General features: G+C 37.2%; 1 protein-coding gene across 1 annotated transcript in view; it reads left to right on the top strand.

Annotated features, from left to right (window-relative positions):
- Positions 1 to 7647: 7647 nt before the first annotated feature.
- Positions 7648 to 25944, top strand: part of LOC311121391 (uncharacterized protein) — a 61027-nt gene continuing 42730 nt past the window's right edge. Inside the window, exons 1-4 of the mRNA XM_084195888.1 lie at positions 7648 to 7761; positions 12509 to 12625; positions 17373 to 17489; positions 22232 to 22348. Coding sequence (XP_084052014.1) covers positions 7694 to 7761; positions 12509 to 12625; positions 17373 to 17489; positions 22232 to 22348 — 419 coding nt within the window. The 5' untranslated portion in view covers positions 7648 to 7693. The remainder of the gene's footprint in view (positions 7762 to 12508; positions 12626 to 17372; positions 17490 to 22231; positions 22349 to 25944) is intronic.

Here is a 25944-nt window from a genome sequence, read left to right as displayed (position 1 = left end):
GGAAGAGGAAAGTGGAAGGGGGAGAAAGTAAGGAACTTGTCTATCGGCCTTGCATTAAAGAACATAATTGGTTAAGGAAAACTGTGATAAATAAAAAAGTATATCAGTTTCACTTAAGGACCAAAGGATTGACAGCCGTCCCATATAGATTGCAAAATAGTTGGGAAGAGATCTTTGACGTACCGATCCCATGGCATAGTGTTTATGAACTGACACGCAAAACGACACTGGATAAAAAAAATAGAATCTTGCAATTTAAATTATTATACAAAATTCTTGCTACCAATAGAATGTTATTTATATGGGGTATACAATCTTCCCAGCTCTGCAGATTTTGCTGTGAAGAGACAGAATCGTTAGATCATTTGTTTTGGTTCTGTCCATTTGTAGCTTGTTTTTGGACACAGGTCCAGGAATGGCTAAAGGATTTCAATATTTACCTGGAGCTAACCTTGCAGATAGCATTACTGTGTGATCTGAAAAGTCATAGTCAATCAATCAATAATATAATAATACTTTTAGCAAAAATGTTTATTTTTAATTCACAATCTGTAGAAGCAATGAGAATAGAAAGGTTCAGAACTTTTGTAAAACATCACAGTACGGTTGAAATATATATGGCAAATAGAAATCCTATATGGATGGTGTTAAGAGATAGATGGGAGGTATTGAATAGAGTTGAAGGATGGGACTAATAACAAATAACAACAAATAATAACAAAGATAGCTAATAATGTAAGCATACTGTGTCCATAATAAGTATATAGGTTGTATGTTGGGAGCTTTTGGGAAAGAGCACAGTTAGAAAGATATGGCATATAGAAGCAAACCGGATGGACATCAAGAAAAAGGTGTAATGCTCTTTCCTTCTACGAAAAACGTGAATCCAACCATCACCCCTGGTGAGACAAAACCGTGACTCATCAGTGAACAGCACTTTTTGCCAGTCCTGTCTGGTCCAGCGACGGTGGGTTTGTGCCCATAGGCGACGTTGTTGCCGGTGATGTCTGGTGAGGGCTACAAGCCCTCAGTCCTATTGTGGACAGTCTGAGCACTGATGGAGGGGTTGTGCATTCCTGGTGTAACTCGGACAGTTGTTGTTGCCATCCTGTACCTGTCCCACAGGTGTGATGTTCGGATGTACCGATCCTGTGCAGGTGTTGTTACATGTGGTCTGCCACTGCGAGGACGATCAGCTGTCCGTCCTGTCTCCGTGTAGCGCTGTCTTAGGCGTCTCACAGTACGAACATTGCAATTTATTTCCCTGGCCACATCTGCAGTCCTCATGCCTCCTTGCAGCATGCCTAAGGCACGTTCACGTAGATGAGCAGGGACCTTGGGCATCTTTCTTTTGGTATTTTTCAGAGTCAGTAGAAAGGCCTCTTTAGTGTCCTAAGTTTTCATAACTGTGACCTGAATTGCCTACCGTCTGTAAGCTGTTAGTGTCTTAACGACCGTTCCACAGGTGCATGTTCATTAATAGTTTATGGTTCATTGAACAAGCATGGGAAACAGTGTTTAAACCCTTTACAATGAAGATCTGTGAAGTTATTTTGATTTTTACGAATTATCTTTGAAAGACAGGGTCCTGAAAAAGGGGCGTTTCTTTTTTTGCTGAGTTTATGAGTACATGGCCATTATTGCCAGATCGTTCTTCAAGATGTTCAAATGTTCATAGATGACCAGCAGGGTCAAATAATAATCACTGTGGTTATAGAGGTTGCAACAGGTTAGCACCTCAGGAGTAAATGTCAGTTGCCTTTTCATAGTTGAGCATTCAGAGGTCGAGACAGCAAGTGTGGTAGAGAGAGAGAGAGAGAGAGAGGGTCAAAACAGCAGGTTTGGGACAAGGTCGCACGTCCGGTGAACAGGTCAGGGTTCCATAGCTGCAGGAAGACCAGCAGAAACTGGATTAGCAGCACGACAAGGTTGGATGTCCGGTGGAGCATGTATCAATACTGATAGGATCGAAAGAAAGGGAGCGCTGCTCTCAGATCAGCTTTCTCCATTCAAATCTTTCCTTAACATTATAATTATTACACGATGCTGATAACGGATCAGCTTCTAGAGAGATATTACCACCTACAGCTGCAAATATTGAGGCGGCTTATTCTAAATCACAGATATGAATCATTGTTCACATGTTAGGCTACACATCATGAAATATATTGAGACAGATTACAGACAGTAGCAGAATAGAACTCAATTGATTGAACATGAAATATATTCCAATATGATTGAAATAGGACTATAGCCTACTGTTTATATTTTAATGCAGTTATCTCGGTTTTCATTTGAAGCATCATTTTATACGTCCTTGTTTGTATCAATTGCAAAGACATCGGCAACTTTGTAATTAATCGGCTCCTACGAAGGTTCTAACGATGATTTAGCCTTAAGATGCTTTTGAGAAACCGGGCCCTGGATAAGAACATCTGCTAAATGACTAAAATGTCAAATGTAAATGTTTTCTTTGACTGGTTCTGTATATGTATTACAAATGTAGTTTTTTGTTACATTTGACTGTGTGCATCCCATATTTTTATTTCTATGAGAGTGAGGCAATCTCTGAAATTAAACCATCAAGTGTGTCATTTTACAACCAACCCCATGCCATGATTAGATAGTGAAAGAACACACCAATCTCTTTCAAAATTTCTTCAAACAATAAAATCTAATTTACCAACATTTCTGAAAATTGATATATAGCGTTTTGGAATGAAACTCTTCTTATGTTTCCCCATCTGAGCTCAGGGTAGATGAGAGATGTAATGTTTGTCTCTGTTGTGTTGAAGCCCAATCAAGCAGGAGAGACCAGCCTCCCCTGTACCCAGCTGTGTGTCCATGAAGAGTGACCGGTCTATGGAACAACCTATAACGTTTAGAGTGGGAGACTTTTCTACTGAACAAAGGTAAGAAGAACTCATGGGTCATGGTCAGTGAGTTAAACAACACTTTCTCTAGTCATTTCTCCTCTCCCATTTTCCCATTTATTTTTGTTAATTTCATAATCCATAGGCTAAACCTTTTTTCCATTTTCATAGTCCTGAAACAAAATTAAACTAACACAACATTCCCTGTGTGTGTGTGTGTGTGTGTGTGTGTGTTTGTGTGCACTCCATGGATGAGGAGATGTAATCTCTATCCTGATTGACGTGTCACTTTTATCCCTACCTACATGTACATATTACCTCAACTACCTGGTACCCCTGCACATTGACTCAGTACTGGTACTCCTTATAGCCTCATTATTATTATTTTATTATGTTACTATTTCCTTTGTTTATTTAGCTACTTTTTGTTTCTTTTTAACAAAATTGTGGAATATAAAGATCCAGTCCATTTACAAAATTGGAGGCCCCTTACATTTCAGTGTTGTGATGTAAAAATCCTAGCAAAATGTATAGCGCATAGAATTAAAAATGTATTGTCGGATATTATTCATTCTAATCAGACAGGTTTTTTACATGGAAGATACATTTGAGATAATATAAGGCAAGTATTGGAAACAATAGAATACTATGGAAAATATGGGAAACCAGGCCTGCTATTCTTAGCAGACTTCGAAAAGGCATTTGATAAAGTTCGACTGGGGTTTATATATAAATGCCTGGAGCATTTCAATTTTGGAGAATCTCTTATAAAATGGGTCAAAATCATGTATAGTAACCCTAGGTGTAAAATAGTAAATAATGGCTATTTCTCAGAAAGTTTTAAACTGTCAAGAGGAGTGAAATAAGGTTGTCCACTATCGGCATATCTATTTATTGTGGCCATCGAGATGTTAGCTATTAAAATCAGATCCAATAATAATATCAGAGGATTAGAAATACAGGGCTTAAAAACAAAGGTGTCATTGTACGCTGATGATTCATGTTTTCTTTTAAATCCACAACTAGAATCCCTCCACAGCCTCATAGAGGATCTAGATACATTTTCTAACCTCTCTGGATTACAACCAAATTATGACAAATGTACTATATTACGTATTGGATCACTAAAAAATAAAAAATTTACATTACCATGTAGTTTACCAATAAAATGGTCTGATGGTGATGTGGATATACTCGGAATACATTTCCCAAAGAAAATAAATGATCTCACTTCAATACATTTTAATAGAAAGTTAGCAAAAATAGATAAGATCTTACTACCATGGAAAGGAAAATACCTGTCAATTTGTGGAAAAATCACCCTGATTAACTCTTTAGTATTGTCCCAGTTTACCTATTTGCTTATGGTCTTGCCTACGCCTAGCGAACAGTTTTTTAAATTATATGAGAAAAAAAAATTCAATTTTATTTGGAACGGCAAGCCAGACAAAATTAAAAGGGCATATTTATATAATGAATATGAATTCGGAGCACAGAAATTATTAAATATTAAAGCATTAGACCTATCACTAAAAGCTTCAGTCATACAAAAGTTATACTTAAATACGAACTGGTTCTTAAGCAAATTACTAAGATTGTCTCACCCAATGTTCAAGAAAGGCCTTTTTCCCTTTATTCAGATTACAACCTCTCACTTTCAGTTATTTGAAAAGGAAATAATCTCCCAAATGTCACTATTTCTAAAACAAGCCATAGAAAGTTTGTTGCAATTTCAATTTAATCCTCCAGAAATGACAGAACAAATAATGCAACAAATATTGTGGTTAAATTCAAATATACTAATTGACAAAAAAACTTTATTTTTTGACAGAATGTTTAAAAAGGGTTTAATCTTCGTAAATGATATCATCGGTAGGACTGGTGGAGTTATGTCGCACATGCAGCTAACAAAAACATATGGAAATGTCTGCTCTACCCAAAATTACAACCAAATAATTGCAGCCTTACCGCAAAAGTGGAAGAGGAAAGTGGAAGGGGGAGAAAGTAAGGAACTTGTCTATCGGCCTTGCATTAAAGAACATAATTGGTTAAGGAAAACTGTGATAAATAAAAAAGTATATCAGTTTCACTTAAGGACCAAAGGATTGACAGCCGTCCCATATAGATTGCAAAATAGTTGGGAAGAGATCTTTGACGTACCGATCCCATGGCATAGTGTTTATGAACTGACACGCAATACGACACTGGATAAAAAAAATTTAATCTTGCAATTTAAATTATTATATAAAATTCTTGCTACCAATAGAATGTTATTTATATGGGGTATACAATCTTCCCAGCTCTGCAGATTTTGCTGTGAAGAGACAGAATCGTTAATCATTTGTTTTGGTTCTGTCCATTTGTAGCTTGTTTTTGGACACAGGTCCAGGAATGGCTAAAGGATTGCAATATTTACCTGGAGCTAACCTTGCAGATAGCATTACTGTGTGATCTGAAAAGTCATAGTCAATCAATCAATAATATAATAATACTTTTAGCAAAAATGTTTATTTTTAATTCACAATCTGTAGAAGCAATGAGAATAGAAAGGTTCAGAACTTTTGTAAAACATCACAGTACGGTTGAAATATATATGGCAAATAGAAATCCTATATGGATGGTGTTAAGAGATAGATGGGAGGTATTGAATAGAGTTGAAGGATGGGACTAATAACAAATAACAACAAATAATAACAAAGATAGCTAATAATGTAAGCATACTGTGTCCATAATAAGTATATAGGTTGTATGTTGGGAGCTTTTGGGAAAGAGCACAGTTAGAAAGATATGGCATATAGAAGCAAACCGGATGGACATCAAGAAAAAGGTGTAATGCTCTTTCCTTCTACGAAAAACGTGAATCCAACCATCACCCCTGGTGAGACAAAACCGTGACTCATCAGTGAACAGCACTTTTTGCCAGTCCTGTCTGGTCCAGCGACGGTGGGTTTGTGCCCATAGGCGACGTTGTTGCCGGTGATGTCTGGTGAGGGCTACAAGCCCTCAGTCCTATTGTGGACAGTCTGAGCACTGATGGAGGGATTGTGCATTCCTGGTGTAACTCGGACAGTTGTTGTTGCCATCCTGTACCTGTCCCACAGGTGTGATGTTCGGATGTACCGATCCTGTGCAGGTGTTGTTACATGTGGTCTGCCACTGCGAGGACGATCAGCTGTCCGTCCTGTCTCCCTGTAGCGCTGTCTTAGGCGTCTCACAGTACGAACATTGCAATTTATTTCCCTGGCCACATCTGCAGTCCTCATGCCTCCTTGCAGCATGCCTAAGGCACGTTCACGTAGATGAGCAGGGACCTTGGGCATCTTTCTTTTGGTATTTTTCAGAGTCAGTAGAAAGGCCTCTTTAGTGTCCTAAGTTTTCATAACTGTGACCTGAATTGCCTACCGTCTGTAAGCTGTTAGTGTCTTAACGACCGTTCCACAGGTGCATGTTCATTAATAGTTTATGGTTCATTGAACAAGCATGGGAAACAGTGTTTAAACCCTTTACAATGAAGATCTGTGAAGTTATTTTGATTTTTACGAATTATCTTTGAAAGACAGGGTCCTGAAAAAGGGACGTTTCTTTTTTAGCTGAGTTTATGAGTACATGGCCATTATTGCCAGATCGTTCTTCAAGATGTTCAAATGTTCATAGATGACCAGCAGGGTCAAATAATAATCACTGTGGTTATAGAGGTTGCAACAGGTTAGCACCTCAGGAGTAAATGTCAGTTGCCTTTTCATAGTTGAGCATTCAGAGGTCGAGACAGCAAGTGTGGTAGAGAGAGAGAGAGAGAGAGAGGGTCAAAACAGCAGGTTTGGGACAAGGTCGCACGTCCGGTGAACAGGTCAGGGTTCCATAGCTGCAGGAAGACCAGCAGAAACTGGATTAGCAGCACGACAAGGTTGGATGTCCGGTGGAGCATGTATCAATACTGATAGGATCGAAAGAAAGGGAGCGCTGCTCTCAGATCAGCTTTCTCCATTCAAATCTTTCCTTAACATTATAATTATTACACGATGCTGATAACGGATCAGCTTCTAGAGAGATATTACCACCTACAGCTGCAAATATTGAGGCGGCTTATTCTAAATCACAGATTTGAATCATTGTTCACATGTTAGGCTACACATCATGAAATATATTGAGACAGATTACAGACAGTAGCAGAATAGAACTCAATTGATTGAACATGAAATATATTCCAATATGATTGAAATAGGACTATAGCCTACTGTTTATATTTTAATGCAGTTATCTCGGTTTTCATTTGAAGCATCATTTTATACGTCCTTGTTTGTATCAATTGCAAAGACATCGGCAACTTTGTAATTAATCGGCTCCTACGAAGGTTCTAACGATGATTTAGCCTTAAGATGCTTTTGAGAAACCGGGCCCTGGATAAGAACATCTGCTAAATGACTAAAATGTCAAATGTAAATGTTTTCTTTGACTGGTTCTGTATATGTATTACAAATGTAGTTTTTTGTTACATTTGACTGTGTGCATCCCATATTTTTATTTCTATGAGAGTGAGGCAATCTCTGAAATTAAACCATCAAGTGTGTCATTTTACAACCAACCCCATGCCATGATTAGATAGTGAAAGAACACACCAATCTCTTTCAAAATTTCTTCAAACAATAAAATCTAATTTACCAACATTTCTGAAAATTGATATATAGCGTTTTGGAATGAAACTCTTCTTATGTTTCCCCATCTGAGCTCAGGGTAGATGAGAGATGTAATGTTTGTCTCTGTTGTGTTGAAGCCCAATCAAGCAGGAGAGACCAGCCTCCCCTGTACCCAGCTGTGTGTCCATGAAGAGTGACCGGTCTATGGAACAACCTATAACGTTTAGAGTGGGAGACTTTTCTACTGAACAAAGGTAAGAAGAACTCATGGGTCATGGTCAGTGAGTTAAACAACACTGTCTCTAGTCATTTCTCCTCTCCCATTTTCCCATTTATTTTTGTTAATTTCATAATCCATAGGCTAAACCTTTTTTCCATTTTCATAGTCCTGAAACAAAATTAAACTAACACAACATTCCCTGTGTGTGTGTGTGTGTGTGTGTGTGTGTGTGTGTGTGTGTGTTTGTGTGCACTCCATGGATGAGGAGATGTAATCTCTATCCTGATTGACGTGTCACTTTTATCCCTACCTACATGTACATATTACCTCAACTACCTGGTACCCCTGCACATTGACTCAGTACTGGTACTCCTTATAGCCTCATTATTATTATTTTATTATGTTACTATTTCCTTTGTTTATTTAGCTACTTTTTGTTTCTTTTTAACAAAATTGTGGAATATATAGATCCAGTCCATTTACAAAATTGGAGGCCCCTTACATTTCAGTGTTGTGATGTAAAAATCCTAGCAAAATGTATAGCGCATAGAATTAAAAATGTATTGTCGGATATTATTCATTCTAATCAGACAGGTTTTTTACATGGAAGATACATTTGAGATAATATAAGGCAAGTATTGGAAACAATAGAATACTATGGAAAATATGGGAAACCAGGCCTGCTATTCTTAGCAGACTTCGAAAAGGCATTTGATAAAGTTCGACTGGGGTTTATATATAAATGCCTGGAGCATTTCAATTTTGGAGAATCTCTTATAAAATGGGTCAAAATCATGTATAGTAACCCTAGGTGTAAAATAGTAAATAATGGCTATTTCTCAGAAAGTTTTAAACTGTCAAGAGGAGTGAAACAAGGTTGTCCACTATCGGCATATCTATTTATTGTGGCCATCGAGATGTTAGCTATTAAAATCAGATCCAATAATAACATCAGAGGATTAGAAATACAGGGCTTAAAAACAAAGGTGTCATTGTACACTGATGATTCATGTTTTCTTTTAAATCCACAACTAGAATCCCTCCACAGCCTCATAGAGGATCTAGATACATTTTCTAACCTCTCTGGATTACAACCAAATTATGACAAATGTACTATATTACGTATTGGATCACTAAAAAATAAAAAATTTACATTACCATGTAGTTTACCAATAAAATGGTCTGATGGTGATGTGGATATACTCGGAATACATTTCCCAAAGGAAATAAATGATCTCACTTCAATACATTTTAATAGAAAGTTAGCAAAAATAGATAAGATCTTACTACCATGGAAAGGAAAATACCTGTCAATTTGTGGAAAAATCACCCTGATTAACTCTTTAGTATTGTCCCAGTTTACCTATTTGCTTATGGTCTTGCCTACGCCTAGCGAACAGTTTTTTTAAATTATATGAGAAAAAAAAATTAAATTTTATTTGGAACGGCAAGCCAGACAAAATTAAAAGGGCATATTTATATAATGAATATGAATTCGGAGCACAGAAATTATTAAATATTAAAGCATTAGACCTATCACTAAAAGCTTCAGTCATACAAAAGTTATACTTAAATACGAACTGGTTCTTAAGCAAATTACTAAGATTGTCTCACCCAATGTTCAAGAAAGGCCTTTTTCCCTTTATTCAGATTACAACCTCTCACTTTCAGTTATTTGAAAAGGAAATAATATCCCAAATGTCACTATTTCTAAAACAAGCCATAGAAAGTTTGTTGCAATTTCAATTTAATCCTCCAGAAATGACAGAACAAATAATGCAACAAATATTGTGGTTAAATTCAAATATACTAATTGACAAAAAAACTTTATTTTTTGACAGAATGTTTAAAAAGGGTTTAATCTTCGTAAATGATATCATCGGTAGGACTGGTGGAGTTATGTCGCACATGCAGCTAACAAAAACATATGGAAATGTCTGCTCTACCCAAAATTACAACCAAATAATTGCAGCCTTACCGCAAAAGTGGAAGAGGAAAGTGGAAGGGGGAGAAAGTAAGGAACTTGTCTATCGGCCTTGCATTAAAGAACATAATTGGTTAAGGAAAACTGTGATAAATAAAAAAGTATATCAGTTTCACTTAAGGACCAAAGGATTGACAGCCGTCCCATATAGATTGCAAAATAGTTGGGAAGAGATCTTTGACGTACCGATCCCATGGCATAGTGTTTATGAACTGACACGCAATACGACACTGGATAAAAAAAATTGAATCTTGCAATTTAAATTATTATATAAAATTCTTGCTACCAATAGAATGTTATTTATATGGGGTATACAATCTTCCCAGCTCTGCAGATTTTGCTGTGAAGAGACAGAATCGTTAATCATTTGTTTTGGTTCTGTCCATTTGTAGCTTGTTTTTGGACACAGGTCCAGGAATGGCTAAAGGATTGCAATATTTACCTGGAGCTAACCTTGCAGATAGCATTACTGTGTGATCTGAAAAGTCATAGTCAATCAATCAATAATATAATAATACTTTTAGCAAAAATGTTTATTTTTAATTCACAATCTGTAGAAGCAATGAGAATAGAAAGGTTCAGAACTTTTGTAAAACATCACAGTACGGTTGAAATATATATGGCAAATAGAAATCCTATATGGATGGTGTTAAGAGATAGATGGGAGGTATTGAATAGAGTTGAAGGATGGGACTAATAACAAATAACAACAAATAATAACAAAGATAGCTAATAATGTAAGCATACTGTGTCCATAATAAGTATATAGGTTGTATGTTGGGAGCTTTTGGGAAAGAGCACAGTTAGAAAGATATGGCATATAGAAGCAAACCGGATGGACATCAAGAAAAAGGTGTAATGCTCTTTCCTTCTACGAAAAACGTGAATCCAACCATCACCCCTGGTGAGACAAAACCGTGACTCATCAGTGAACAGCACTTTTTGCCAGTCCTGTCTGGTCCAGCGACGGTGGGTTTGTGCCCATAGGCGACGTTGTTGCCGGTGATGTCTGGTGAGGGCTACAAGCCCTCAGTCCTATTGTGGACAGTCTGAGCACTGATGGAGGGATTGTGCATTCCTGGTGTAACTCGGACAGTTGTTGTTGCCATCCTGTACCTGTCCCACAGGTGTGATGTTCGGATGTACCGATCCTGTGCAGGTGTTGTTACATGTGGTCTGCCACTGCGAGGACGATCAGCTGTCCGTCCTGTCTCCCTGTAGCGCTGTCTTAGGCGTCTCACAGTACGAACATTGCAATTTATTTCCCTGGCCACATCTGCAGTCCTCATGCCTCCTTGCAGCATGCCTAAGGCACGTTCACGTAGATGAGCAGGGACCTTGGGCATCTTTCTTTTGGTATTTTTCAGAGTCAGTAGAAAGGCCTCTTTAGTGTCCTAAGTTTTCATAACTGTGACCTGAATTGCGTACCGTCTGTAAGCTGTTAGTGTCTTAACGACCGTTCCACAGGTGCATGTTCATTAATAGTTTATGGTTCATTGAACAAGCATGGGAAACAGTGTTTAAACCCTTTACAATGAAGATTTGTGAAGTTATTTTGATTTTTACGAATTATCTTTGAAAGACAGGGTCCTGAAAAAGGGGCGTTTCTTTTTTTGCTGAGTTTATGAGTACATGGCCATTATTGCCAGATCGTTCTTCAAGATGTTCAAATGTTCATAGATGACCAGCAGGGTCAAATAATAATCACTGTGGTTATAGAGGTTGCAACAGGTTAGCACCTCAGGAGTAAATGTCAGTTGCCTTTTCATAGTTGAGCATTCAGAGGTCGAGACAGCAAGTGTGGTAGAGAGAGAGAGAGAGAGAGAGGGTCAAAACAGCAGGTTTGGGACAAGGTCGCACGTCCGGTGAACAGGTCAGGGTTCCATAGCTGCAGGAAGACCAGCAGAAACTGGATTAGCAGCACGACAAGGTTGGATGTCCGGTGGAGCATGTATCAATACTGATAGGATCGAAAGAAAGGGAGCGCTGCTCTCAGATCAGCTTTCTCCATTCAAATCTTTCCTTAACATTATAATTATTACACGATGCTGATAACGGATCAGCTTCTAGAGAGATATTACCACCTACAGCTGCAAATATTGAGGCGGCTTATTCTAAATCACAGATTTGAATCATTGTTCACATGTTAGGCTACACATCATGAAATATATTGAGACAGATTACAGACAGTAGCAGAATAGAACTCAATTGATTGAACATGAAATATATTCCAATATGATTGAAATAGGACTATAGCCTACTGTTTATATTTTAATGCAGTTATCTCGGTTTTCATTTGAAGCATCATTTTATACGTCCTTGTTTGTATCAATTGCAAAGACATCGGCAACTTTGTAATTAATCGGCTCCTACGAAGGTTCTAACGATGATTTAGCCTTAAGATGCTTTTGAGAAACCGGGCCCTGGATAAGAACATCTGCTAAATGACTAAAATGTCAAATGTAAATGTTTTCTTTGACTGGTTCTGTATATGTATTACAAATGTAGTTTTTTGTTACATTTGACTGTGTGCATCCCATATTTTTATTTCTATGAGAGTGAGGCAATCTCTGAAATTAAACCATCAAGTGTGTCATTTTACAACCAACCCCATGCCATGATTAGATAGTGAAAGAACACACCAATCTCTTTCAAAATTTCTTCAAACAATAAAATCTAATTTACCAACATTTCTGAAAATTGATATATAGCGTTTTGGAATGAAACTCTTCTTATGTTTCCCCATCTGAGCTCAGGGTAGATGAGAGATGTAATGTTTGTCTCTGTTGTGTTGAAGCCCAATCAAGCAGGAGAGACCAGCCTCCCCTGTACCCAGCTGTGTGTCCATGAAGAGTGACCGGTCTATGGAACAACCTATAACGTTTAGAGTGGGAGACTTTTCTACTGAACAAAGGTAAGAAGAACTCATGGGTCATGGTCAGTGAGTTAAACAACACTGTCTCTAGTCATTTCTCCTCTCCCATTTTCCCATTTATTTTTGTTAATTTCATAATCCATAGGCTAAACCTTTTTTCCATTTTCATAGTCCTGAAACAAAATTAAACTAACACAACATTCCCTGTGTGTGTGTGTGTGTGTGTGTGTGTGTGTGTGTGTGTGTGTTTGTGTGCACTCCATGGATGAGGAGATGTAATCTCTATCCTGATTGACGTGTCACTTTTATCCCTACCTACATGTACATATTACCTCAACTACCTGGTACCCCTGCACATTGACTCAGTACTGGTACTCCTTATAGCCTCATTATTATTATTTTATTATGTTACTATTTCCTTTGTTTATTTAGCTACTTTTTGTTTCTTTTTAACAAAATTGTGGAATATATAGATCCAGTCCATTTACAAAATTGGAGGCCCCTTACATTTCAGTGTTGTGATGTAAAAATCCTAGCAAAATGTATAGCGCATAGAATTAAAAATGTATTGTCGGATATTATTCATTCTAATCAGACAGGTTTTTTACATGGAAGATACATTTGAGATAATATAAGGCAAGTATTGGAAACAATAGAATACTATGGAAAATATGGGAAACCAGGCCTGCTATTCTTAGCAGACTTCGAAAAGGCATTTGATAAAGTTCGACTGGGGTTTATATATAAATGCCTGGAGCATTTCAATTTTGGAGAATCTCTTATAAAATGGGTCAAAATCATGTATAGTAACCCTAGGTGTAAAATAGTAAATAATGGCTATTTCTCAGAAAGTTTTAAACTGTCAAGAGGAGTGAAACAAGGTTGTCCACTATCGGCATATCTATTTATTGTGGCCATCGAGATGTTAGCTATTAAAATCAGATCCAATAATAACATCAGAGGATTAGAAATACAGGGCTTAAAAACAAAGGTGTCATTGTACACTGATGATTCATGTTTTCTTTTAAATCCACAACTAGAATCCCTCCACAGCCTCATAGAGGATCTAGATACATTTTCTAACCTCTCTGGATTACAACCAAATTATGACAAATGTACTATATTACGTATTGGATCACTAAAAAATAAAAAATTTACATTACCATGTAGTTTACCAATAAAATGGTCTGATGGTGATGTGGATATACTCGGAATACATTTCCCAAAGGAAATAAATGATCTCACTTCAATACATTTTAATAGAAAGTTAGCAAAAATAGATAAGATCTTACTACCATGGAAAGGAAAATACCTGTCAATTTGTGGAAAAATCACCCTGATTAACTCTTTAGTATTGTCCCAGTTTACCTATTTGCTTATGGTCTTGCCTACGCCTAGCGAACAGTTTTTTTAAATTATATGAGAAAAAAAAATTAAATTTTATTTGGAACGGCAAGCCAGACAAAATTAAAAGGGCATATTTATATAATGAATATGAATTCGGAGCACAGAAATTATTAAATATTAAAGCATTAGACCTATCACTAAAAGCTTCAGTCATACAAAAGTTATACTTAAATACGAACTGGTTCTTAAGCAAATTACTAAGATTGTCTCACCCAATGTTCAAGAAAGGCCTTTTTCCCTTTATTCAGATTACAACCTCTCACTTTCAGTTATTTGAAAAGGAAATAATATCCCAAATGTCACTATTTCTAAAACAAGCCATAGAAAGTTTGTTGCAATTTCAATTTAATCCTCCAGAAATGACAGAACAAATAATGCAACAAATATTGTGGTTAAATTCAAATATACTAATTGACAAAAAAACTTTATTTTTTGACAGAATGTTTAAAAAGGGTTTAATCTTCGTAAATGATATCATCGGTAGGACTGGTGGAGTTATGTCGCACATGCAGCTAACAAAAACATATGGAAATGTCTGCTCTACCCAAAATTACAACCAAATAATTGCAGCCTTACCGCAAAAGTGGAAGAGGAAAGTGGAAGGGGGAGAAAGTAAGGAACTTGTCTATCGGCCTTGCATTAAAGAACATAATTGGTTAAGGAAAACTGTGATAAATAAAAAAGTATATCAGTTTCACTTAAGGACCAAAGGATTGACAGCCGTCCCATATAGATTGCAAAATAGTTGGGAAGAGATCTTTGACGTACCGATCCCATGGCATAGTGTTTATGAACTGACACGCAATACGACACTGGATAAAAAAAATTGAATCTTGCAATTTAAATTATTATATAAAATTCTTGCTACCAATAGAATGTTATTTATATGGGGTATACAATCTTCCCAGCTCTGCAGATTTTGCTGTGAAGAGACAGAATCGTTAATCATTTGTTTTGGTTCTGTCCATTTGTAGCTTGTTTTTGGACACAGGTCCAGGAATGGCTAAAGGATTGCAATATTTACCTGGAGCTAACCTTGCAGATAGCATTACTGTGTGATCTGAAAAGTCATAGTCAATCAATCAATAATATAATAATACTTTTAGCAAAAATGTTTATTTTTAATTCACAATCTGTAGAAGCAATGAGAATAGAAAGGTTCAGAACTTTTGTAAAACATCACAGTACGGTTGAAATATATATGGCAAATAGAAATCCTATATGGATGGTGTTAAGAGATAGATGGGAGGTATTGAATAGAGTTGAAGGATGGGACTAATAACAAATAACAACAAATAATAACAAAGATAGCTAATAATGTAAGCATACTGTGTCCATAATAAGTATATAGGTTGTATGTTGGGAGCTTTTGGGAAAGAGCACAGTTAGAAAGATATGGCATATAGAAGCAAACCGGATGGACATCAAGAAAAAGGTGTAATGCTCTTTCCTTCTACGAAAAACGTGAATCCAACCATCACCCCTGGTGAGACAAAACCGTGACTCATCAGTGAACAGCACTTTTTGCCAGTCCTGTCTGGTCCAGCGACGGTGGGTTTGTGCCCATAGGCGACGTTGTTGCCGGTGATGTCTGGTGAGGGCTACAAGCCCTCAGTCCTATTGTGGACAGTCTGAGCACTGATGGAGGGATTGTGCATTCCTGGTGTAACTCGGACAGTTGTTGTTGCCATCCTGTACCTGTCCCACAGGTGTGATGTTCGGATGTACCGATCCTGTGCAGGTGTTGTTACATGTGGTCTGCCACTGCGAGGACGATCAGCTGTCCGTCCTGTCTCCCTGTAGCGCTGTCTTAGGCGTCTCACAGTACGAACATTGCAATTTATTTCCCTGGCCACATCTGCAGTCCTCATGCCTCCTTGCAGCATGCCTAAGGCACGTTCACGTAGATGAGCAGGGACCTTGGGCATCTTTCTTTTGGTATTTTTCAGAGTCAGTAGAAAGGCCTCTTTAGTGTCCTAAGTTTTCATAACTGTGACCTGAATTGCGTACCGTCTGTAAGCTGTTAGTGTCTTAACGACCGTTCCACAGGTGCATGTTCATTAATAGTTTATGGTTCATTGAACAAGCATGGGAAACAGTGTTTAAACCCTTTACAATGAAGATTTGTGAAGTTATTTTGATTTTTACGAATTATCTTTGAAAGACAGGGTCCTGAAAAAGGGGCGTTTCTTTTTTTGCTGAGTTTATGAGTACATGGCCATTATTGCCAGATCGTTCTTCAAGATGTTCAAATGTTCATAGATGACCAGCAGGGTCAAATAATAATCACTGTGGTTATAGAGGTTGCAACAGGTTAGCACCTCAGGAGTAAATGTCAGTTGCCTTTTCATAGTTGAGCATTCAGAGGTCGAGACAGCAAGTGTGGTAGAGAGAGAGAGAGAGAGAGAGGGTCAAAACAGCAGGTTTGGGACAAGGTCGCACGTCCGGTGAACAGGTCAGGGTTCCATAGCTGCAGGAAGACCAGCAGAAACTGGATTAGCAGCACGACAAGGTTGGATGTCCGGTGGAGCATGTATCAATACTGATAGGATCGAAAGAAAGGGAGCGCTGCTCTCAGATCAGCTTTCTCCATTCAAATCTTTCCTTAACATTATAATTATTACACGATGCTGATAACGGATCAGCTTCTAGAGAGATATTACCACCTACAGCTGCAAATATTGAGGCGGCTTATTCTAAATCACAGATTTGAATCATTGTTCACATGTTAGGCTACACATCATGAAATATATTGAGACAGATTACAGACAGTAGCAGAATAGAACTCAATTGATTGAACATGAAATATATTCCAATATGATTGAAATAGGACTATAGCCTACTGTTTATATTTTAATGCAGTTATCTCGGTTTTCATTTGAAGCATCATTTTATACGTCCTTGTTTGTATCAATTGCAAAGACATCGGCAACTTTGTAATTAATCGGCTCCTACGAAGGTTCTAACGATGATTTAGCCTTAAGATGCTTTTGAGAAACCGGGCCCTGGATAAGAACATCTGCTAAATGACTAAAATGTCAAATGTAAATGTTTTCTTTGACTGGTTCTGTATATGTATTACAAATGTAGTTTTTTGTTACATTTGACTGTGTGCATCCCATATTTTTATTTCTATGAGAGTGAGGCAATCTCTGAAATTAAACCATCAAGTGTGTCATTTTACAACCAACCCCATGCCATGATTAGATAGTGAAAGAACACACCAATCTCTTTCAAAATTTCTTCAAACAATAAAATCTAATTTACCAACATTTCTGAAAATTGATATATAGCGTTTTGGAATGAAACTCTTCTTATGTTTCCCCATCTGAGCTCAGGGTAGATGAGAGATGTAATGTTTGTCTCTGTTGTGTTGAAGCCCAATCAAGCAGGAGAGACCAGCCTCCCCTGTACCCAGCTGTGTGTCCATGAAGAGTGACCGGTCTATGGAACAACCTATAACGTTTAGAGTGGGAGACTTTTCTACTGAACAAAGGTAAGAAGAACTCATGGGTCATGGTCAGTGAGTTAAACAACACTGTCTCTAGTCATTTCTCCTCTCCCATTTTCCCATTTATTTTTGTTAATTTTATAATCCATAGGCTAAACCTTTTTTCCATTTTCATAGTCCTGAAACAAAATTAAACTAACACAACATTCCCTGTGTGTGTGTGTGTGTGTGTGTGTGTGTGTGTTTGTGTGCACTCCATGGATGAGGAGATGTAATCTCTATCCTGATTGACGTGTCACTTTTATCCCTACCTACATGTACATATTACCTCAACTACCTGGTACCCCTGCACATTGACTCAGTACTGGTACTCCTTATAGCCTCATTATTATTATTTTATTATGTTACTATTTCCTTTGTTTATTTAGCTACTTTTTGTTTCTTTTTAACAAAATTGTGGAATATAAAGATCCAGTCCATTTACAAAATTGGAGGCCCCTTACATTTCAGTGTTGTGATGTAAAAATCCTAGCAAAATGTATAGCGCATAGAATTAAAAATGTATTGTCGGATATTATTCATTCTAATCAGACAGGTTTTTTACATGGAAGATACATTGGAGATAATATAAGGCAAGTATTGGAAACAATAGAATACTATGGAAAATATGGGAAACCAGGCCTGCTATTCTTAGCAGACTTCGAAAAGGCATTTGATAAAGTTCGACTGGGGTTTATATATAAATGCCTGGAGCTTTTCAATTTTGGAGAATCTCTTATAAAATGGGTCAAAATCATGTATAGTAACCCTAGGTGTAAAATAGTAAATAATGGCTATTTCTCAGAAAGTTTTAAACTGTCAAGAGGAGTGAAACAAGGTTGTCCACTATCGGCATATCTATTTATTGTGGCCATCGAGATGTTAGCTATTAAAATCAGATCCAATAATAATATCAGAGGATTAGAAATACAGGGCTTAAAAACAAAGGTGTCATTGTACGCTGATGATTCATGTTTTCTTTTAAATCCACAACTAGAATCCCTCCACAGCCTCATAGAGGATCTAGATACATTTTCTAACCTCTCTGGATTACAACCAAATTATGACAAATGTACTATATTACGTATTGGATCACTAAAAAATAAAAAATTTACATTACCATGTAGTTTACCAATAAAATGGTCTGATGGTGATGTGGATATACTCGGAATACATATCCCAAAGGAAATAAATGATCTCACTTCAATAAATTTTAATAGAAAGTTAGCAAAAATAGATAAGATCTTACTACCATGGAAAGGAAAATACCTGTCAATTTGTGGAAAAATCACCCTGATTAACTCTTTAGTATTGTCCCAGTTTACCTATTTGCTTATGGTCTTGCCTACGCCTAGCGAACAGTTTTTTAAATTATATGAGAAAAAAAAATTCAATTTTATTTGGAACGGCAAGCCAGACAAAATTAAAAGGGCATATTTATATAATGAATATGAATTCGGAGCACAGAAATTATTAAATATTAAAGCATTAGACCTATCACTAAAAGCTTCAGTCATACAAAAGTTATACTTAAATACGAACTGGTTCTTAAGCAAATTACTAAGATTGTCTCACCCAATGTTCAAGAAAGGCCTTTTTCCCTTTATTCAGATTACAACCTCTCACTTTCAGTTATTTGAAAAGGAAATAATCTCCCAAATGTCACTATTTCTAAAACAAGCCATAGAAAGTTGGTTGCAATTTCAATTTAATCCTCCAGAAATGACAGAACAAATAATGCAACAAATATTGTGGTTAAATTCAAATATACTAATTGACAAAAAAACTTTATTTTTTGACAGAATGTTTAAAAAGGGTTTAATCTTCGTAAATGATATCATCGGTAGGACTGGTGGAGTTATGTCGCACATGCAGCTAACAAAAACATATGGAAATGTCTGCTCTACCCAAAATTACAACCAAATAATTGCAGCCTTACCGCAAAAGTGGAAGAGGAAAGTGGAAGGGGGAGAAAGTAAGGAACTTGTCTATCGGCCTTGCATTAAAGAACATAATTGGTTAAGGAAAACTGTGATAAATAAAAAAGTATATCAGTTTCACTTAAGGACCAAAGGATTGACAGCCGTCCCATATAGATTGCAAAATAGTTGGGAAGAGATCTTTGACGTACCGATCCCATGGCATAGTGTTTATGAACTGACACGCAATACGACACTGGATAAAAAAAATTTAATCTTGCAATTTAAATTATTATATAAAATTCTTGCTACCAATAGAATGTTATTTATATGGGGTATACAATCTTCCCAGCTCTGCAGATTTTGCTGTGAAGAGACAGAATCGTTAATCATTTGTTTTGGTTCTGTCCATTTGTAGCTTGTTTTTGGACACAGGTCCAGGAATGGCTAAAGGATTGCAATATTTACCTGGAGCTAACCTTGCAGATAGCATTACTGTGTGATCTGAAAAGTCATAGTCAATCAATCAATCAATAATATAATAATACTTTTAGCAAAAATGTTTATTTTTAATTCACAATCTGTAGAAGCAATGAGAATAGAAAGGTTCAGAACTTTTGTAAAACATCACAGTACGGTTGAAATATATATGGCAAATAGAAATCCTCTATATGGATGGTGTTAAGAGATAGATGGGAGGTATTGAATAGAGTTGAAGGATGGGACTAATAACAAATAACAACAAATAATAACAAAGATAGCTAATAATGTAAGCATACTGTGTCCATAATAAGTATATAGGTTGTATGTTGGGAGCTTTTGGGAAAGAGCACAGTTAGAAAGATATGGCATATAGAAGCAAACCGGATGGACATCAAGAAAAAGGTGTAATGCTCTTTCCTTCTACGAAAAACGTGAATCCAACCATCACCCCTGGTGAGACAAAACCGTGACTCATCAGTGAACAGCACTTTTTGCCAGTCCTGTCTGGTCCAGCGACGGTGGGTTTGTGCCCATAGGCGACGTTGTTGCCGGTGAAGTCTGGTGAGGGCTACAAGCCCTCAGTCCTATTGTGGACAGTCTGAGCACTGATGGAGGGATTGTGCATTCCTGGTGTAACTCGGACAGTTGTTGTTGCCATCCTGTACCTGTCCCACAGGTGTGATGTTCGGATGTACCGATCCTGTGCAGGTGTTGTTACATGTGGTCTGCCACTGCGAGGACGATCAGCTGTCCGTCCTGTCTCCCTGTAGCGCTGTCTTAGGCGTCTCACAGTACGAACATTGCAATTTATTTCCCTGGCCACATCTGCAGTCCTCATGCCTCCTTGCAGCATGCCTAAGGCACGTTCACGTAGATGAGCAGGGACCTTGGGCATCTTTCTTTTGGTATTTTTCAGAGTCAGTAGAAAGGCCTCTTTAGTGTCCTAAGTTTTCATAACTGTGACCTGAATTGCCTACCGTCTGTAAGCTGTTAGTGTCTTAACGACCGTTCCACAGGTGCATGTTCATTAATAGTTTATGGTTCATTGAACAAGCATGGGAAACAGTGTTTAAACCCTTTACAATGAAGATCTGTGAAGTTATTTTGATTTTTACGAATTATCTTTGAAAGACAGGGTCCTGAAAAAGGGACGTTTCTTTTTTTGCTGAGTTTATGAGTACATGGCCATTATTGCCAGATCGTTCTTCAAGATGTTCAAATGTTCATAGATGACCAGCAGGGTCAAATAATAATCACTGTGGTTATAGAGGTTGCAACAGGTTAGCACCTCAGGAGTAAATGTCAGTTGCCTTTTCATAGTTGAGCATTCAGAGGTCGAGACAGCAAGTGTGGTAGAGAGAGAGAGAGAGAGAGAGGGTCAAAACAGCAGGTTTGGGACAAGGTCGCACGTCCGGTGAACAGGTCAGGGTTCCATAGCTGCAGGAAGACCAGCAGAAACTGGATTAGCAGCACGACAAGGTTGGATGTCCGGTGGAGCATGTATCAATACTGATAGGATCGAAAGAAAGGGAGCGCTGCTCTCAGATCAGCTTTCTCCATTCAAATCTTTCCTTAACATTATAATTATTACACGATGCTGATAACGGATCAGCTTCTAGAGAGATATTACCACCTACAGCTGCAAATATTGAGGCGGCTTATTCTAAATCACAGATTTGAATCATTGTTCACATGTTAGGCTACACATCATGAAATATATTGAGACAGATTACAGACAGTAGCAGAATAGAACTCAATTGATTGAACATGAAATATATTCCAATATGATTGAAATAGGACTATAGCCTACTGTTTATATTTTAATGCAGTTATCTCGGTTTTCATTTGAAGCATCATTTTATACGTCCTTGTTTGTATCAATTGCAAAGACATCGGCAACTTTGTAATTAATCGGCTCCTACGAAGGTTCTAACGATGATTTAGCCTTAAGATGCTTTTGAGAAACCGGGCCCTGGATAAGAACATCTGCTAAATGACTAAAATGTCAAATGTAAATGTTTTCTTTGACTGGTTCTGTATATGTATTACAAATGTAGTTTTTTGTTACATTTGACTGTGTGCATCCCATATTTTTATTTCTATGAGAGTGAGGCAATCTCTGAAATTAAACCATCAAGTGTGTCATTTTACAACCAACCCCATGCCATGATTAGATAGTGAAAGAACACACCAATCTCTTTCAAAATTTCTTCAAACAATAAAATCTAATTTACCAACATTTCTGAAAATTGATATATAGCGTTTTGGAATGAAACTCTTCTTATGTTTCCCCATCTGAGCTCAGGGTAGATGAGAGATGTAATGTTTGTCTCTGTTGTGTTGAAGCCCAATCAAGCAGGAGAGACCAGCCTCCCCTGTACCCAGCTGTGTGTCCATGAAGAGTGACCGGTCTATGGAACAACCTATAACGTTTAGAGTGGGAGACTTTTCTACTGAACAAAGGTAAGAAGAACTCATGGGTCATGGTCAGTGAGTTAAACAACACTGTCTCTAGTCATTTCTCCTCTCCCATTTTAACATTTATTTTTGTTAATTTCATAATCCATAGGCTAAACCTTTTTTCCATTTTCATAGTCCTGAAACAAAATTAAACTAACACAACATTCCCTGTGTGTGTGTGTGTGTGTGTGTGTGTGTGTGTTTGTGTGCACTCCATGGATGAGGAGATGTAATCTCTATCCTGATTGACGTGTCACTTTTATCCCTACCTACATGTACATATTACCTCAACTACCTGGTACCCCTGCACATTGACTCAGTACTGGTACTCCTTATAGCCTCATTATTATTATTTTATTATGTTACTATTTCCTTTGTTTATTTAGCTACTTTTTGTTTCTTTTTAACAAAATTGTGGAATATAAAGATCCAGTCCATTTACAAAATTGGAGGCCCCTTACATTTCAGTGTTGTGATGTAAAAATCCTAGCAAAATGTATAGCGCATAGAATTAAAAATGTATTGTCGGATATTATTCATTCTAATCAGACAGGTTTTTTACATGGAAGATACATTAGAGATAATATAAGGCAAGTATTGGAAACAATAGAATACTATGGAAAATATGGGAAACCAGGCCTGCTATTCTTAGCAGACTTCGAAAAGGCATTTGATAAAGTTCGACTGGGGTTTATATATAAATGCCTGGAGCTTTTCAATTTTGGAGAATCTCTTATAAAATGGGTCAAAATCATGTATAGTAACCCTAGGTGTAAAATAGTAAATAATGGCTATTTCTCAGAAAGTTTTAAACTGTCAAGAGGAGTGAAACAAGGTTGTCCACTATCGGCATATCTATTTATTGTGGCCATCGAGATGTTAGCTATTAAAATCAGATCCAATAATAATATCAGAGGATTAGAAATACAGGGCTTAAAAACAAAGGTGTCATTGTACGCTGATGATTCATGTTTTCTTTTAAATGCACAACTAGAATCCCTCCACAGCCTCATAGAGGATCTAGATACATTTTCTAACCTCTCTGGATTACAACCAAATTATGACAAATGTACTATATTACGTATTGGATCACTAAAAAATAAAAAATTTACATTACCATGTAGTTTACCAATAAAATGGTCTGATGGTGATGTGGATATACTCGGAATACATATCCCAAAGGAAATAAATGATCTCACTTCAATAAATTTTAATAGAAAGTTAGCAAAAATAGATAAGATCTTACTACCATGGAAAGGAAAATACCTGTCAATTTGTGGAAAAATCACCCTGATTAACTCTTTAGTATTGTCCCAGTTTACCTATTTGCTTATGGTCTTGCCTACGCCTAGCGAACAGTTTTTTAAATTATATGAGAAAAAAAAATTCAATTTTATTTGGAACGGCAAGCCAGACAAAATTAAAAGGGCATATTTATATAATGAATATGAATTCGGAGCACAGAAATTATTAAATATTAAAGCATTAGACCTATCACTAAAAGCTTCAGTCATACAAAAGTTATACTTAAATACGAACTGGTTCTTAAGCAAATTACTAAGATTGTCTCACCCAATGTTCAAGAAAGGCCTTTTTCCCTTTATTCAGATTACAACCTCTCACTTTCAGTTATTTGAAAAGGAAATAATCTCCCAAATGTCACTATTTCTAAAACAAGCCATAGAAAGTTGGTTGCAATTTCAATTTAATCCTCCAGAAATGACAGAACAAATAATGCAACAAATATTGTGGTTAAATTCAAATATACTAATTGACAAAAAACCTTTATTTTTTGACAGAATGTTTAGAAAGGGTATAATCTTCGTAAATGATATCATCGGTAGGACTGGTGGAGTTATGTCGCACATGCAGCTAACAAAAACATATGGAAATGTCTGCTCTACCCAAAATTACAACCAAATAATTGCAGCCTTACCGCAAAAGTGGAAGAGGAAAGTGGAAGGGGGAGAAAGTAAGGAACTTGTCTATCGGCCTTGCATTAAAGAACATAATTGGTTAAGGAAAACTGTGATAAATAAAAAAGTATATCAGTTTCACTTAAGGACCAAAGGATTGACAGCCGTCCCATATAGATTGCAAAATAATTGGGAAGAGATCTTTGACGTACCGATCCCATGGCATAGTGTTTATGAACTGACACGCAAAACGACACTGGATTAAAAAATTAGAATCTTGCAATTTAAATTATTATATAAAATTCTTGCTACCAATAGAATGTTATTTATATGGGGTATACAATCTTCCCAGCTCTGCAGATTTTGCTGTGAAGAGACAGAATCGTTAGATCATTTGTTTTGGTTCTGTCCATTTGTAGCTTGTTTTTGGACACAGGTCCAGGAATGGCTAAAGGATTGCAATATTTACCTAGAGCTAACCTTGCAGATAGCATTACTGGGTGATCTGAAAAGTCATAGTCAATCAATCAATAATATAATAATACTTTTGGCAAAAATGTTTATTTTTAATTCACAATCTGTAGAAGCAATGAGAATAGAAAGGTTCAGAACTTTTGTAAAACATCACAGTACGGTTGAAATATATATGGCAAATAGAAATCCTATATGGATGGTGTTAAGAGATAGATGGGGGGTATTGAATAGAGTTGAAGGATGGGACTAATAACAAATAACAACAAATAATAACAAAGATAGCTAATAATGTAAGCATACTGTGTCAATAATAAGTAAATAGGTTGTATGTTGGGAGCTTTTGGGAAAGAGCACAGTTAGAAAGATATGGCATATAGAAGCAAACCGGATGGACATCATGAAAAAGGTGTAATGCTCTTTCCTTCGACGAAAAACGCGAATCCAACCATCACCCCTGGTGAGACAAAACCGTGACTCATCAGTGAACAGCACTTTTTGCCAGTCCTGTCTGGTCCAGCGACGGTGGGTTTGTGCCCATAGGCGACGTTGTTGCCGGTGATGTCTGGTGAGGGCTACAAGCCCTCAGTCCTATTGCGGACAGTCTGAGCACTGATGGAGGGATTGTGCATTCCTGGTGTAACTCGGACTGTTGTTGTTGCCATCCTGTACCTGTCCCACAGGTGTGATGTTCGGATGTACCGATCCTGTGCAGGTGTTGTTACATGTGGTCTGCCACTGCGAGGACGATCAGCTGTCCGTCCTGTCTCCCTGTAGCGCTGTTTTAGGCGTCTCACAGTACGGACATTGCAATTTATTTACCTGGCCACATCTGCAGTCCTCATGCCTCCTTGCAGCATGCCTAAGGCACGTTCACGTAGATGAGCAGGGACCTTGGGCATCTTTCTTTTGGTATTTTTCAGAGTCAGTAGAAAGGCCTCTTTAGTGTCCTAAGTTTTCATAACTGTGACCTGAATTGCCTACCGTCTGTAAGCTGTTAGTGTCTTAACGACCGTTCCACAGGTGCATGTTCATTAATAGTTTATGGTTCATTGAACAAGCATGGGAAACAGTGTTTAAACCCTTTACAATGAAGATCTGTGAAGTTATTTTGATTTTTACGAATTATCTTTGAAAGACAGGGTCCTGAAAAAGGGACATTTCTTTTTTTGCTGAGTTTATGAGTACATGGCCATTATTGCCAGATCGTTC

This window comes from Coregonus lavaretus (assembly GCF_964263955.1).
Source record: "Coregonus lavaretus genome assembly, contig: HAP1_SCAFFOLD_2252, whole genome shotgun sequence".
NCBI classification, from domain to species: domain Eukaryota; kingdom Metazoa; phylum Chordata; class Actinopteri; order Salmoniformes; family Salmonidae; genus Coregonus; species Coregonus lavaretus.
Note: the sequence above shows the minus strand (reverse complement) of the source record. Positions and strands in the feature narration are given on the sequence as shown.